The sequence below is a fragment of the Limanda limanda genome, chromosome 23, assembly GCF_963576545.1.
Source record: "Limanda limanda chromosome 23, fLimLim1.1, whole genome shotgun sequence".
In the NCBI taxonomy this organism is placed as follows: Eukaryota; Metazoa; Chordata; class Actinopteri; order Pleuronectiformes; family Pleuronectidae; genus Limanda; species Limanda limanda.
In genome coordinates this window covers 12,183,096-12,200,909 of record NC_083658.1, presented here as the reverse complement: position 1 = coordinate 12,200,909, position 17,814 = coordinate 12,183,096, and the positions used below count along the sequence as shown (strand labels likewise).

Here is a 17,814-nt window from a genome sequence, read left to right as displayed (position 1 = left end):
CAATGTAATTCATTATAGCACTTACTTACTTAAGTTAAACAATTTACAATTTCAGGTTTTATATTTATTTTAAGCCTGGTGTACTAACGCCAGAGAGTTTAGTTGGTACCTTTTAGAAAAAGGTGTTATCTACACTGAGGGAAACTATCCTGATTTGCATTTGTAAAGATCAGAGCATTGTCATTTGCATGTGAAAGCCTCCCCTAGGCTTAGGAGCAGGGGGGTCACCTCCCAACATTCCCAGGCTTGTAAAACTGCCAGTGGCAGAAATATTTTTGCATATAGCACTTTTCAAATCTTGATGACCAATCAAAATGCTTAACAGTAGATGCCATTCACGCATTGAGTATCTTGCTTGAAGACACTTTGACATGCGGGATGGGGAAGACTGTGATTGATACGTCAACCTTTCTGGATAGAAAATCACCCACTTTACCCCTCACCCACAATCATCCATGATGTAGATGTTCAGCTCACTGACAAACTCAAAACTGATAAAAATAATTTCATTCAAATTGTGGCTCACTGGTGTCCTGACAAGTTGTTCATGTCCCATGGAATTGCCATGGTAGCGGATTTTGGATCTGGTTTTGAAAGAAGAACAATGAACCCACACTCCGAAATAGGAATTATTGTGAAGATGCTCTTAGAAAACAGGCTGATGTGTTGCCTGAGTCATTTTTCACTTTGCAGTCTTCTCAGACCACCCCCACAAGCTAGATCTCACTTCTCTTACTGAACATGAATATGTTAGACCTCACTTCTGTTAGTGAACATGAATGTGTTCAGTAAGAGAAGTCTAGCTTGTCCTGCATTTTTAATTGGGACTTAAACTATTACGTCCCAATTTTTATTTACACTATTATGTGGTTTTGTTTCACATTGCTGCTTTTAACAATCACTACATACTGATTTTGAACTGCCCCTCGGAAGATTGGACATGTAAGAGGATGTCTGCTTTATAAAAATACCAAAAATTGCAATTTTCTGCTCATCAGAATTCAGTTTGTGACTTTCCTGGGCTTCTAAATCAGTGCTGTAAAGGATGATGTAGTAGAGAATACACATTAAATGAGCGATAAATTAATTGAACATTTTATTATTGCAATAATGTGCATAAGCCATCATTTTGACATTTGCCAACCATTTTTGCATCTTTATATGGCACCTGTCAGCATCTGTCGTGTTACTGACGAGAGTACTAGTTTTCAGGTTCTTCCTCCTTTTTAACCAGAGTGGACAGGGTCGAGTTTCCCAGAAAAAGTCAAATACCCGTTGGGATGATTTGAGTTTGTAGAAGTTCTTGATCTCTCCCAGTTTAACATTTGCCGTTGCTGCTGTTAGCTGGGACTGTGCTCTTCCTCCTGCCTCATCCTCTTCCTTAACTGCTCACCAATATCAGCCAGAGGGTTCATGTTTCCACAGAGGGTCTTTATAACATCACTGAAGCGGGTGCTCTCGGTTTCTCTGTAATAACAGCAAAACATAACACTGTTAAGAGCTTTGGAAATTCACTGCTAATTGTATAGGAATTATGAATGAACAACAGAGTGAAAAATAAAAAGAAGGAAAAAGCTGCTTACATGAGTTTACGTTTCTGTGACTGTTTCATCTGACTGAAATCTGTTGGCTCAGGCCTCTTCACTGGCCTGACGAGAGAGGGGACAACACACAGGGAAATGATAACAGAGCGAACCTAGACATGGAATTAGACATCACACAGATATTTCTAACATTTGCATTGAAGACTGCACCCTGGGTAAATACTTATCCCTCAGCCATTTGCCTGTTGATATTGTGTAGGTATACATGAGCTCATAAACCATGGCTAATAGTACAATTTTGTGATAAATAAAAGTTATTTTGTTGCTTGTGTGTGTGATAACAGCCTCCTGAAACCACTAATAGCTTTAGTGGTCTCCTAGTAGCCCATAGGTATGGGAAAGTTGTGTGTTAAAAAAACAAAATTTATAACAGTCAAATTTGGTGGTGAGAGGGTGATGTAATCAATATTCAGACATTTTTGTTTTGTTTTAATAACAGTTTCAATCAATCAAATATTATTTGTATAGCCCATATTCACAAATCACAATTTGTCTTACAGGGCAAACTACAAAAAAAAACTTTTAACACAGTAAAAAGAACCTTCAGAGAGAGCCACATGTAAAAGATCCCTCTCCGAAGACGGACAGAAGTGCAATAGATGCCACGTGTAATGGAGAACATCATTTGCAGGATTGATTAGAATAAACACTTTGTAGCATAATGGAAGTTCAATTACTTGATAGATTATTGTCAGTAATGGTCGAGTATCTGAAGAGAAAATATTGTATATCAAGCAGGCTTGTTGTTTTCATAGTCTATGGTCAGCAGCCATGATCATGATCCACCTTCACGATGGGATGCCACTATAGTCCATAGTCATTGTCCACTGCCGCCATCAGTATCCACCATCAGCTGCCACCTCAATCATGGTTCACCACCACCATCAGATGCCAGGCACCTTCAAGTGCCATATTATTAAGGGCCATGAAGGTGAGGAGGAGAATTTTTTATTCTATTCTAGATTTAACCATAAGCCAGTGTAGCGATGTCAATCTCAATGGCTATTTTATTATATAGCACATTTAAAAACAACTTGGTTGACCAAAGTGCTTTACAGGTGGAGTGGTACGACCAAAGGACAGTAAAAACTAAATACATTAAAGTTCAAGTACATTAAACATACATTAAAGTTCAAGTAATATAAATAAAATACAATTATTAATGTAAAATAAAAATAATAAAACAAAATAAAATATAAGAAATACAATAAGAAAAATGTCAGCTCCGATGAAACGCGATTTAAATTGTGTTAAAGACGGGGCAGATCTAATGTGAAGTGGTAGGTTGCTCGACAGGTTTGGGACGGCCACTGCGAATGCGCAATCTCTTCTTGTTACTAGTCTTGTCTGAGGTTTGTCGAGGAGCAGTTGAGTGGCTGATCTCAGTTCCCTAACTGGAGTGTGCATAATGAGAAGTTCTTATAAATAAGACGGTGCCAGTCTGTTAATAGTTTTGGTTTTGTATTTATAAAGCGCTTTTCTAGTCTTGATGACCACTCAAAGCTCTTTACAGTACAGTTTGAGGACGACCGCTATACACCTCAGCCATAGCCCCCCGTTAAGAGATTTAAAAGTTAAAAGTTCGATTTTAAAAATGATCCTGTGACAGACAGGAAGCCAGTGTAGAAGGCGCAACTTGGGTGTTATATGGTCTCTCTTTTTTGTCCTAGTCAGCAGGCGAGCAGCATTTTGGACTAGCTGCAGGCGTTTAATGGACGATTTGTCTAAACCTACATACAGGGATTTATACTAATCCAGACGGGAGGTTAAGAACGCATGTATAATTCTCTCTAGGTCCTTTTGTGATAACTAGGCCTTTACCTTTGTAATTTGTCGCAGTTGAAAAAAGCTAGCTCTGACTACTGAGGAGATTTGCTTATCAAAATTAAAAGCCCTGTCAAAAAGAACGACAAGACTCTTTACAGTTGAGCGAGTATAAGAAGCCAATGGCCCAAGATTGTCCACATCTTGCAGTTCTGATTGTCCAAATGATAACCTCAGTCTTATTGATGTCAAAATATGAGGAAGTTTGAATCCATCCATGATTTTACGTCATTTAAGCACTCAAGGAGTGGCTGCAGTGATGTCTTGGTTTTGTGGTTTAGGGGCAAGTATATGTGAATGTCGTCAGCAAAGCAGTGAAAGGAGACATGTTTTTCAAAGATTGATGCTAGGGGCAGCATTTATAGAGAGAAAAGGACAGGTCCTAGAACGGATCCTTGAGGTACCCCACATGTAAGTTGGACCTTCTCAGAGGAGTATTCACCCAGGTGGACCGAAAAACTTCTAGGTAAGACTTAAAGGACCTGAGTGCTGTACCTTTAATCCCTACAAAGTTTTCCAGACGTCACATTAGGATTCTGTGATCGACCGTGTCAAAAGCGGACGTCAGGTCTAGGAGCACTAGGATAACAGAATTTCCTGAATCAACAGTTAAAATAAAATCGTTAAAAACTCTTAAAAGAGCTGTTTCGTGACTGTGATGCGGTTTAAAAATTGACTTTTCATTATTGTTGATGAATGCCTGCAACTGGGTGAGAACTACTTTCTCTAGGATTTTGGACAGGAAGGGCAGCTTAGAAATGGGCCTGAAATTAGAGAGAACATAGGGATCAAGGTTGTCTTTCTTTAACAACAGCATGTTTAAAGGCAGCTGGGACACTACCAGAGAGAAGACAGGTGTTGACGTAATAACACCTGACGTAATACATCTAACAGAATGAGGAAAGAAACAAATCCCTGATCTGAAACTATTAGAAGGTCATTAGTGACTTTTGCCAAGGCTGTGCTCTGTGCTATAATTAGCTCTAAACCTCAACTGAAAGTCATCAGATACATTATTTCCCTGGAATAATTTGCACAGCTGATTGGCTATAACGTTTTCAAGGATTTTAGACAGGAGGTTGGATATCAGTCTGTTATTGGCTAAAACCTCTGGGTTTAGGGTAGGGCTGCCGGGATTAGTCGACGTCATCGATGACGTCGACGCTGAAAATGCGTCGACATCAATATTTTAAGTTGTAACGTCGGACCCACACAATTATGAATTTACCTTTTAGATTTCTAAAATGCTTCATTTCAATTCATTATAACAAATGTTCTTCTTCAAAATCACTAAGTAACGCCGGGTTTACACCGGACGCCGAAGCACTGCGCCGCTCAGCCCGCGATACTGGTTTCTACGCTTGTTGTTGTATGTAACCCGTTAAATGTACTGGTTAATGATGATGGTCTTCATAGCCCCCCCTCTCTTTCTCTCTTCCTCTCTCTGTCTATCTGCTTGTGTGCTTGTAGTGGATGGGCAGAGGGAGTCATTTAATTATGTGATTGGGGAAATAAAAACTCCAGGACAACAGAAGGGGAATACAAAGTATGGGATGCATAATTGATCATTTATATCATATAAAATATGTCATTAATATCGTTTAAAATCATTTTCCAATGTGTTTCCCGGCAGCCCTAGTTTAGGGCTGCCACTAACCTAGGGCCTAGTGTTTTTTTTAGAAGGGGTTTGATTACAGCAATTTTAAAAGGACTGTGGTACATATCCTGATGATAATGACGGATTGATTGTGTTCAGTAACATACTACCAATTATGTACAGGTTGTTGGTTTAGAACATGAGATTATTTTGGTCAGCTGTTCAAGGGTGTTCAGACAGATGCTATCTAAATAATTGGTAGGATTCTCAGCCGTTTCTGAGATTTCTGTTCTGGAAAGAGTATTAGTGCCAATTAAGGCCAGGAGATGGTTGATTTGATTTCTGTTAGAATTTTATCATTAAAAAAGGTCATAAATATATTGCTATTTAGGGAACGCAGAATACTGGGTTCGGTGGAGGTGTGACTCTCTGTCAGCCTGGCTACAGTGCTGAATTATCTACTCACCACTATGCCGATGGAGAAGTATTTGAGTTTCAGGTGTAAATAGTGTTGCAGCCAAATCCAATATAATTGAAAAAAATTTAAAAAAAGATTAAAAAAAAAAAAAGCCTTCATACTTCTTCTATGGTGTCATCCGAGTGTCCTTAAGCCCGAACATTCAAAGTCGGATAAAAACGTTGTCATGTACACCATGTTTTTAGCCTAACTATCTGCTTATCCTCCTCCGGGGCTAAAGGGAAGATAATAAAAAAGGACAAGACCGTTTTCCTTCTAGCAGGTCTTCAATAACCTCCGCATAAACATCTGTTCTTATGCCTCTCCACAATGTACTATGAGCCATAAAGTCCCCACATACCAACACACTGCTACCATCCAGCCCTTTCATTTGTGATAGCTTATCCAACTCTAGATTCCTACAAGGATTGTAATAATTAATAACAAACTCTCCCTCAATTGTCCATATCTCTACTGTAATATATTCTTGCTTATTCCCTACACTTATCTCCCTAAATGACACATCTTCCCTTATAAATGTATCACATCAACCCCCTTATCCCTCCCTCGTATAAAATCTAACAGTAGCATAGCCAACTATTCTGAAATCCAAATTTTGTCTCAATCATGTTTCCTTTACACAAATAACATTATAAATGGAACACCTTTTCTGTATACAAAGTATGTGCTGCTGGTTGAAAGATTACGTTTCCAAGTTAATGTCTAAAAACGGCTTAAACTTTTTTCAGTTTTTTTCTGTTATGGTTTGCCTATTCTTAAGGACAAACAATGTGAGAATTATGGAGTACCATTTATGAAAATCAACAACAGCTATCACATTGACACTTGATGTCTACTGAGATGGCACCTTGGCACTCACATTTTGTTTTTTCTGCTCATGCGACGAGCAGTGGAGATTGTGGCAGTAGTTGGGCCATTAAATGGACAGAGGTCTGGCAGGGCATCTGCAAGCGGTCTCAGGTCTCCAACCACAGGCATGGCCTGCCTGTGGGCCTTGGCCGCCTGCTCCTCTTGGGCCTGTTTGATGGAGCGGATCTCTGAGCGTAAAAGGCAGGAAGCAAATTACCTTGTACAATAACCACCAAAATTACAGACAAAGCTGTAGTGAATGTTGAATTTTGAATGTCAGAAAAATTACTTTTTCCAAAATAAAGGAGCAAAAATTAAGTTTACAATCACTTTGTACAATCAAGTTAATAAAGCTGAATCTGTATCCAAAAAGATAACTTGCTTACTTATACTTTGTGAGTACTCAAGTCTCATTGCAGCCACTGCATTAGTGGCTGCAATGAGACTGTTTTGCACTGCACATCTTTTCAAAACAGGGCTGTAGGCTTGATAAAGTCGATCTTAAGTCATGTTCAATGTTGAGCCTAGATCTGTACTTTGTTTTCAGTGAGATCTTTTCAGTGAGATCTCTGAGCGCAGAAAAGCCCATCTAACAGAGAGAGGACGTGGCAAATGGATGCAGAATCCAGACAGCCCTCTGTCCTAGGAGTGGTTACTCTCTTTCCACACCAAGCTTTCGTGTGAATGCACTGATCTTGCCGGTGTGGAAGGTGCTAGGGCCTTGGCACTGTCGGTGCTCAGGCCTAATAAATTCCTCCTGAAGTACTGAGTGTGTATAAGAACTTACTGTTCAGCCACTTCTCCCTTCTCCCATTTCTCTTGTCTTTCTTGGCTGGCTGGCGCCCTATCAGGGTTCTGTCAGGACCTGTGAAAGTGACAATGAGAAGAGGATAAGCATCATGCCAAAAAAACGTAAAGAATATCTAATTTTCAATGAGAAATAAACAAACTGCCGATGAATTTACTCGTCGATGAATCGTTGGTTACGTCATAGCGCGTGATTGTCGTGCCGCGCAGCGGAACTAAACGTCGTTTTACTGCAGGTGCTGATGGAAGTACCTGAGGAGTGAGCCATCTCGCTCCCTTCCTATCTCTGAAAGTGGCGCATGTGCAATAGCGACAAAACATGGACCAATTGTGGTGCCCGCTGCCTCAGAAAGTAAAAAGTTCGGTAGAACTTCACTCTTAACAGCCCGAAAAAAACTATCTGCAAAATCTGTACGGCGGACCTGCTCTCCATGTAAGCAGGATACGCGCATTTGAGGAGGGGGCACGTGTGACATCGTAACGTAGACGATGCGGACTCGCCTCTGTCAGATGTTATATATACACGTATATACCTGTGCGCAGGATTCTAGAATCCATTACAAAAATATGGTTTAAACTTTTTTATAACGAGTTTAAAAGCGAAATGTTATCCTATTGCCTGACAAACGTCTTTTTTTTTAATCACAATTATTTAGTCCGAAGAAGACTGTAGTTTGGTTTGTTGACGTTTTTAATAATGTTATTTTCCCTGTCCTTTTTTGTATAATTTTTTTTATTAGCACTTTGCCTGTCCTTGGTTTTAAATGGACAAAAACTTGATTTTTCTTTGCTTTTGTGTCAACAGTACCCTTATATGCAGCAAAGTTTATTAAATTACTTTTTTTTAATGAAGTAGCGATCTTTATTGTCTTTATTTTCAGTCATCACATGGCTCGAACAACCTCAAGCTAAATTTAAAAGCTGATTGCTAAATAATAGCAATTTCAAAGGAGAATATGTGACAGAGCTGTGTTGCTGCTGCAGGGAAGTGAGTTTGTCCCAAGGAACAATCACAGAGTCGATTTTTCACATATTGTACTTCACTTGAGTATTACATTTCCTGACGACTTTCTACTTTTACTCGCTCAAACAAATAACAGCAAATAATGTTCAGATTCCATTTAACAGCAGAGTGTATCATCTAATCCAGTGGTCCCCAACCCCCGGCCGTGGCCCAGTACCGGGCCGCACAGAAAGAATAAACAACTTAAATTTGTTCTGTTTTATTTATTATCCGGTCATTTTTCAAAATAAAACAAATGACCGGATCCTCTCCATTATGACTCATGCTTTAAACATGTCAAGACGCTAGTCTCGGTCACTTGACTTTTTCGCTGAACACAAACCCACATGGTATTTGTCAACAAACCAGGTGAATCCAGCATGTCTGTGCAAGAAGAAAATCTGCTGCTGGAGATCGCAAATGATCGCGGCCTTAAAAGTATATCTGAGAAAACAACTGTGCCAGTGTTGTGGATTAAAGTCACGGCAGAATACCCTGAGATCGCCACAATAGCACTAAAAACTCTGTTGCCATTTCCGACATCATATCTGTAGTGATATCGGTGGAATTCTATTTAATGAAAAAATTAATTTTTTATTTTAAATAACAAAAAAAACTCTCCAAAGTGCACAGAAGCGCAGCGTGTGCATGGAGCCCTGGTATCCGTCCGTCTCCGTCTTGCTGGTAACTTACCACGCAATAATTAATTTGAGGCAGCGTATTAACAATTCGTTAATTTTGTTAAATACCGTACCAGAGGGCCCCCGTAGCCACAGAGAAAGGCAGGTGCGTGAAAATATTGTCTGACATCCAACCGGTCCGTAGCGCAAAAAAGGTTGGGGACTACTGATCTAATTGCTGCAGTGAACATGACAGTGCCACCGGATGCACAGAGCACACTGGAGATCAAAACTATTCACTTTCAAACTTCTATTTCCAAATAATATTCCAGAGTGGAGGTTAGGATCCACTGATGTGAGGTAATTGGTACGATTGCTCTAAATAAATAGATACTGCTGTTACATTTGTGCGTAATGCTGCTTGATGGATACACCCGAATGGAAGGATGAGGAGGAAACGAGGGTTCAGCGGTCACAAAGATTTGTTGTCCCATGATTATCAGTATCACACAGATCCATCAACGGAACCGAACCATCCCAGTATTCAGTTAAATTCTATAAATTGGGGACATCACAGCTGTCTCTGAATATATTAATCCTGCAATTTTGGATGACTAAAACACGAACATGAGATATAATAAGATCCCCCACATTCTGACAGTGTGTTTTTTTTTCCTTTCACCTTTGAATTAGATTTTCATGCTCCGATATTTCTATAGTCTTAACTGTAACTCACAGTATTAACAGCAGCATCACTGCTGTCCCATAAAATCGCTCCTCACCTCACTAACAAACACCTCGATTTCAGTGTCAAAGTTTTGTTTCCCCTCCACATCGCTTGATGCCATGACTGTCATGACTCATGGTGGAAACTCATTGGTCAGCAGGATCATTTTATATTCATGAGGTGCTTTGCATTGACCATTTATGGTTGAAAGTGGGCGTGAACAGGGCGGAGTATGATGTATGAAGTGAACACTCATGTGTGCGTTAAACTAGTAAAGTTTAACATGTGAAGTTAAAACTAGGGATGGGCATAATTAATCGACGATCGATTAATTGATCATAAAGAATTTCGTCGAGGACATTATTTTGTCTTCGACGAAATTATGTTGCGTTCACTGCCAACACTGCGAAGCTATACGTCTCCATGAGCGCATGAGTAGGAGGGCAGAATATCCGATTTGCCTGAACGCAGCACAGTGACGACGTTAGCAGCTGAAGGAAGAAGCCCGGAGCTATACTCGACAAGCTCCGCTGGGGGACCGGCGGCTAGCCGCTGGGAGCTAGATGGATTTGACGGTTCTCGACCTCTCAGTCCGGTTGTTGTCATGTCATCAATCCCGGAACCTCACCCAGACCCGGGTCTCTCCGGGTTCCCTTCCCCGTAGACTGAGGGTCCGTGTGCGGACATTCAGCCGAGCTCCGCAGCTAGCGGAGGCTAGCTCGAAAGCTAGCCTCTTCGGACCCGGACAAAGCCGGGTCTGGTGGAGGGGCTCCGGGAGTGAGAACGTGACAACGGCCGGACTGAGAGGTCGAGAACCGTCAGCTCTCAGCGGCTAGCTGCTCTCTCAGCGGGGCTGAAGAGTACAGCAGCGCATATTTTCAAGTGTAACCATTGAACGATCCCGTTTAACTGCCACAAGAGTTGTTCATCTTGTAATAAAGATCTCAATGACGAAACACGCTGTGTTTTTTCTATTTTCACTGCATTTTAACAGCCCATAAATAGTGAATTTTAATATAAAAATATTAATGATTAATCGAAAATTCGTCATTAACTCTCCCGACGATTGATTAAGACAATTTAATCGAATGCCCATCCCTAGTTAAAACAGTGGAAATTGAATCAGAGAAGATAAAACATTGAAGTTAAAACAGTGAATTTAAAACAGTGAAGTTAAATCAGTGTAGTTGAAACTGTTAAATCAGTGAAGTTAAAACGAACCGTTAAGTTAAACCAGAAATGTTAGAACAGGGAAGTTAAACCAGTGTAGTTAAATTAGTTAAATTTAAACAGGGAAGTTAAACCAGTGAAGATAAAACAGTAAAGTAAAATCAGTGAAGTTCAAACTGTAAGGTTAAACCGGTATAGTTAAATAGTTATATTAATACAGTTAAAACAGTAAAGTGGTTAATTCCTCCTCACCTTCAAGGCCCTTAATAAAATGGCATTATAATACCTTAAAGAGCTGATAGTACCATATCAACCCACTACAACACTGCGCTCCCAGAAATCAGGCGCATTTGTCTTCCCTGAAGTCGAGTAGGAGCCAGAGCTTTCAGCTATCAAGCCCTCCCCTGTGGAATCCTCTCCCACTTTCAGTTCAGGACGCAGACACCATCTGTTCATTTAAGAATAGGCTTAAAACCTTCCTTTACGATAAAGCTTATAGTTAGGGCCGGTCCAGGCTTGTCTTGGACCTGCTTAGTTATGCTGCTGTAGGTCTAGAATGTCTGGGGACACTTGACACACAGAGCTTCTCTTCACAGCTTTTCCTTCCTCTTCTCCCTCCTTATCACATCAAAGGAATGAATATCTCATCAATACATGTTTCTGACTTCTTCCCCGGAGTCCCTTTGCCTTATTGTAGGCAGATCCAGATCAATGCTGCAAATAACCTTATCTTTCTGATGTTTTCCATTACATGTGGCATCTATTGCACTTATGTTCGTCCTGGAAGACTTAAGTAAAGCTCTTGTTTCTACCACATTGAAGTATTAAACAGTTATCATAAATGTTAACATGTGCCGCCGGCCACGTTAACGTTTATAAGCATATTTTCTTTTTTTTAATATATACGTTTTTGTGAAATCATCCCCATGGCCCTACATTAAGAATATTTAACAATTAATAATAATTTAGCTATAAATAAAATGACCTGGCAGCCGTCAGTCACACGAGTTTTCACCTGACCTGAGCTCATCCTAACGTGAACTGCTCCAAAAAATGAAGGGAACATTTAAATCACACATCACATCTTGATGAACAAATTGATCAAGTTGAAGATCTTTACTGATTACTGTTTACGTTCTAAAATTTGTTAAAATAAATTATGCAACAACTGTCAATGGGAACCAAAATCATTAACCCATTAAGCGCTGGATTCAGAATCATACACAAAATCAAAGAAAAAAACAGAAATTACATTCTGATCCAACTTGTGGGACTTTTATGACAGAAACTAATAATGTTTCTCAGTACTGTGTATGGCCTCCATGTGCCTGTATGTGATATGACAACGTTTGGGAATGCTCCTGATGAGTTGGGTTAGGGTTAGGGTTGTTTAGCCGCTTTCTCACCAATCACCACTCCAACCATCTCTTTGGCTGCAGGCGGATTTCAATCATCCTCAATGGTGTGTGGCTTCATCTTATCTGTGCAGTATAACGCCTGTACTGCATGGCATTTTCACTCCCAGGGCACGTGGATTCGATTGATTACCTTTGACTCATATACTCTCTCAGCTTATTTCCAAAAATTCTCAAGGCTTGGATAAATATTGTCCATGTTTAGTTTCTAAATGGCAGCGCAGTTTACATGGTTTCAGGGCCTTGTTAGCTAGCATCTCAGAGCACAGCACACACACAGGCACTCGTTAATCCCAGTGACAGGTATTCACTTGAGTACTTTATGCGAGTCCTCTTTTTTGTTTTAAATGATTCAGTTTGATTTTCTAATTCCCCTTGGTCATAAACAGCTTGCCTCTTTCGACCTGACAGCCACTGCTCCAGCTAGCTCGACCCAGCACATCTCAAAGTTTTCCCTCACCTATGATTCTCCGCTAATAATTGAGGTGTTAATGTGACGGACGGCAAAAGCAATGACACCTGCTGATAAAATGAGAATAATGTACAATTAAAATCTCATGGCTTTGTTTCCTCACCTGTGATGTTTTTTTTAAATCAATCATAACTATTTCTTATTTACTAATCTATAACTTATTCATACATTTTTTAATGACCTCTCACAGCCCACCAACAGTGGCTTCGCGGCCAACGAGGGGGCCCCGGCCCACACTTTGGGAATGACTGATCCAATCCATCTGATGAACGGCCAACATCTTACCTTCTCTGCCAAGTATGGGTGTATCTGGAGTTTCCACAAACTTCAGGGTTTGTACCAGAGCTTCTGGGGTGATTTTAGTGCCAGCAAAGATTCCAGTCGGGAAGGGGCTCTCTGCCAGGGGCTGTGGGGTTTCAGAATATGTAAATTAACAATACACTTCATCTTTACTAAATGCAACTTCAAAATGAAACTTTACTGAGTTGCATAAGTAGTTGAAATAGTTGTATCCTGAAATGACCTTGTCATATCATAGAAATATCTTTCATTGTGTGTATATATTAGGGCTGCCACTAACGACTATTTTTCTATCGATTAATCTGTCGACTATTTTACCGATTAGTCGATTAATCTAAACGATTAATTTTCCTCCAAAAAATCAAAGTGACCATTTCATTTTCCGAAGCGCAGCACCGCACCGCGCAGCGCCAAAGAAAGCCATGCGCCTCCTATCCACCCCCCTGTTAAACCTTTGTGCGGTTCACAATGGCTGCGATGCGCCTCGCGCCCTGCACTGATGGTTTAGGCGTCGAGTCTGTCGAGTTCGCTTAATAATGTGTGTGGGACAGACTGTCTACTAATGTTGACATCTCTATTCGGGTCTTCACTTCCGTGTCTGACCCCGCCCCCAACATTCATTGCCTCCTCCTATTGGTCCACAACTTTCCAACGTAGGGGGTTCCTATTAGCTAAACCTACATGTCAATCAACTGTTGTGAATAACATTAAACAATACCAGTCTTTTTTTTTCGCTCGCCGCAAGTGTATTGCGCCAGGAAACACATTGGAAAAAGATTTTAAACGATATTAATAACATATTTTATATGATATAAATGATCAAATATGCATCCCATACTTTGTATTCCCCTTCTGTTGTCCTGGAGTTTTTATTTTCCCAATCACATAATTAAATGACCCCCTCTGCCCATCCACTACAAGCACACAAGCAGATAGACAGAGAGAGGAAGAGAGAAAGAGAGGGGGGCTATGAAGACCATCATCATTAACCAGTACATTTAACGGGTTACATAAAACAACAAGCGGAGAAAGCCAGATCGCGGGCTGACCGGCGCTGAGAAAAGCGCGTCCCGTGTGAACAGCCGGGCCAGCGCGATTGAGAATAGCGCTGTGCTGCGTGGAGCGGCTCAGTGCTTTGGCGTCCGGTGTAAACCCGGCGTCACGTAGTGATATTGAAGAAGAACATTTGTTATAATTAATTGAAATGAAACGTTTCAGAAATCTAAAAGGTAAATTCATAATTTGTGTGGGGCCAACGCGTCGACTAAAAATATTGGACGCATTATCAGCGTCCACGTCATCGATGACGTCGACTAATCGCGGCAGCCCTAGTATATACAGCCTACAACGTGTATACATTTGTTCCAGTGCAGTGTTTCCTCCAGGAAAAATCCATTATTCGGACGCTCTCCACATCAATGCACTAAGGCTTGTTTGGTGTTTGGTGTGTGTACAATGGAGATGGTGCAAGAGGACACAGAAAGTTCTATCTTAAGCCTTCAGTGTTGGACACATCTCATCAACACACCCCAGCCACAAACCTAACCCTAAACTTTGATACTGGCAAAAGAATCACCTAATTAATTGTGAAAATCAAGGTGTGAAGAATATGTGAACATTTCCACCTCAATGGAAACTGCTTTTTTTTTGCAAATAGTGCACATAGTGGTCATTACAATACACATACCAAACATATATCATGACATATCAAAATTAACTCAGTGTTTCCTCTAGGATTTTGTTAAGCAGCGTGGAAGGCAATAAATTAATAAATAATAAGTCAATAGTTATGTTATTATTTTGAATATTTCACATCAAGACTTGTTTGGTGAAAAACTTTGATTATAGCCTTTACTGTATCCAGGTGGGCCCTCTAGCTGCACCCCTCTTGGCAGCACCACCGCAGCCAGGTGCATTAACAGACTCTGCTCCTCTGCTCTTTTCTCATGACTCAAACGTTGAGTGAATTCATATTTATAGTCATGGTTAAATGGGGCTTCTTCTGCAACAATGAGGTTGTGATGATCCCCCAGGTACACCATACACTGCCCAGATGTTGTCGGGAGTGCATACAGACATGTAGAGCCCATACACACTACTGAGTCACATAATGAGTTGCTGTGATCAAATTCACGCAGGTTGGATCAGCCTGGGACAAAAATTCTTTACTTTGAATTTCTGTGTCGTTTTAAATCCAGCCCTCAATGGGTGGAGGATTTGGTTTCCATTGACCGTTGTTACGTAATTTTGTTCTCAACTAATTATACTGTGTACATATACACGATTTTTGAACTTGATCAATTCATTCATCAAGTTCTGATGTGTGATTTAATTGTTTCCCTAATCTTTTAGAGCAGTGTATTATTGCATCCAGGTCTTACTGTTCTATACAATATGTGCTTTGCACATTGCTGGATATTTTTTGAACTACTTGTGATATATATGGGCCTCTTCTTGTTGTGTTCTGCTTTGTGTCTGCAGTTTCTGCTACGCCACACACACAAACATGCACGCCCACAAACACAATTTTATCACTACTGCCGGGCAAATCCGCTTCAGTACAAATTCAAATGGATCCACCAGACTCAATCAGATAACACATGATAGAGAGTGAACAACAAACAGTATGTAAGAATATCCAAATTTCAGATTGACCATTTATCAGTGTATCAAATCCCATCCCTGTTTCAAAACTAACAACCGGTCTGCCAAATTTGGCACGTGTGTATTATGCCAAGACACGAAAAATCGTCTTGACACTCTTCAGCACACCCAATATAAAGTTTTTGGATTGAACATACACATTTTGTGTGATTTTTGACATTTAGACAGGAAGTGCTTATAATGGCCATGTATATTGTACATTAAACTTCACATGTACAACAATTATCCCACCAGAATAGATCCTTATGATAATATTCAATTATAGTCATAGCGCCCACTAGCTGAAACAGGAAATATCACATTTTGGTGTCCTGTGGATACAAAATGAAAAAAAAAAATGATACTTTGTTTTTGTAAAAGGAAGTGTCCTAAGCCTCATGCCGATTCAAAATGTTTCGCCAAGAACATTCAAGAAGCTGTACTTTCCATGTCTTTACTCCGATGTGTGATAAGAAACCCGCCCTGAAGACATCTATATGTCAATAAACAATAATGGTCACAGCGCCTCTTAGATGTGACAGGAAGAACCATGTGTTTTACTTTGACATGGCAAGACAAAGCTTTTTCATTAGATCCACCTCAAAATTGGTCCGGGAAGCCATGACACGTTGGTGAAGAAAAATTATGACACTTAACATGAATAAATCTTAAAAAGCGTTCAATTAATAATTTAGTCACATTATAGATTTTTTTTTTATTTGACGTATTTAACAATGCGAGTAATATTGTTTGTCATTCATTTACTATATAATATCTAATTTGGAACATTACTGCCATTATAGTGTTTCCAATTTCAAGGTTTTTTTAATTTATTCATTAAACGTCTTAAAGAAGGGACGTGTAAAGGTATTGTCTTTCTCCCTTTTTAGGCGCTCCATGCACCCTACCGTAACACCTCAAATAGGCAGCCATCAAATTTAAAGAAATGGCTGCCTCGACCGTGTCTTCAGTCTTCACCAACGACTGCTTCCACGCGCCCACGTGTATGTTGACGGGTCTTGCAAACAGTTTATATTTATGTATGGTTGTGGCATTTTAACGTGGGCTTTTGCAGTGTAGTGTTCATAAATATGTCGAATCTGCGATTATATGGCGCTGGCATTTACGTCGAAAAGCTAACAAGAAAACAAAGTTCAAGTTAAACTGGAACATCGGCAGGTAACTTACTGACTAACGACACAAGTTCGGCACTGGTTCTTGGTTCACAACTATTAAAAGTCAGTGAGGTGTCACGTTTCTTAGAACAGACCTGATTGTTCCTCCGGTCGCTCTCTGGACGTGGATGCATCATGCGAGGTTTGTCCCGGACATTGGGGGACAACACTAAGTCGGTGGGAGCATCGAGACTGCAAGACCGGTCCAGCTTCACTGCCTCCTGGTGAAGCTTCTGTCGGACGTGTCTTACCTTCCAAGCCATCAGACTGTATTTTGTGTAAATCTCAAAACAAAAATCGCCCGTTTGAGAGTTACAGTCGTGTTCCTGCCCCCTGTGTCAAGTCCGCGACAATATCACCGGAAGTGACCCTGCCAGCTACAATTCAAGAGTTGAATGTCCTTTTTGTACAAATTAACTTATGGAAAAGTGATAAATAAATTATATGTGGACTCCTGTTGCTTCAATGTTTTGTTTACAGTGCATACTCGTTGTACCTAAAACACGTACACATATCATATGACTATTCAAGGCTTTTATTGTGGAAAAATATTAACTACAGAGCATGCTTCCGTGAACACGGTAGGGTAACTGGTGTACCGAAGCTAAAGACTCGGTTAAAAACAGCACAGTGTAATGGTTCCACCCTTTAACTATTGATCCAGGGATTTAGTAATATTACCTACTTTTACTGTGGTAAGACAGCAGGTAAGTATTAATTTACTATGAAATGGGCATGTCTGACAACGTATGTATTTACATTTGAAAACAAATATTTGTTTATATCTAGAAAATTATGCTGAAACTAGTTTCTGTGCTGTGTATCAATACTACACTGAAATACATTACAAGTCAGAGTCCTCCATAACAATTGCTGCTCAACTGATAATCTGCAAAATGTACATCAAAAATACTTTGTCGCAGAATTTACCTTTTCTGATATAATACAACAAGTTGGGCAAGCAAGTACACAATGTTGTAACAAAATCAAATATGCAGAGCTCTGTATCCTTCATAAACATTATCTGCCCTCGTTATTCGATGATGACCCTGTGTCAGAATGGGCTCAAAATAATGATTAGTCTATGCACTTGTAATGCAGTTTCCAAGCACAATGTATGCAGCATTAAT

At 40.1% G+C, this 17,814-nt stretch overlaps 1 protein-coding gene across 1 annotated transcript; it reads right to left on the bottom strand.

The window, feature by feature from the left end:
- Positions 1-1,083: 1,083 nt before the first annotated feature.
- Positions 1,084-17,021, bottom strand: slx9 (SLX9 ribosome biogenesis factor). Its single transcript, XM_061067274.1, has 6 exons — positions 16,780-17,021; positions 12,852-12,972; positions 7,140-7,217; positions 6,363-6,540; positions 1,584-1,649; positions 1,084-1,467 (listed from the first exon to the last, which is right to left on the bottom strand). The coding sequence occupies exons 1-6, from the start codon at positions 16,945-16,947 to the stop codon at positions 1,341-1,343; spliced, it is 738 nt and encodes a 245-aa protein (XP_060923257.1). The 5' UTR covers positions 16,948-17,021; the 3' UTR covers positions 1,084-1,340.
- Positions 17,022-17,814: the final 793 nt, after the last annotated feature.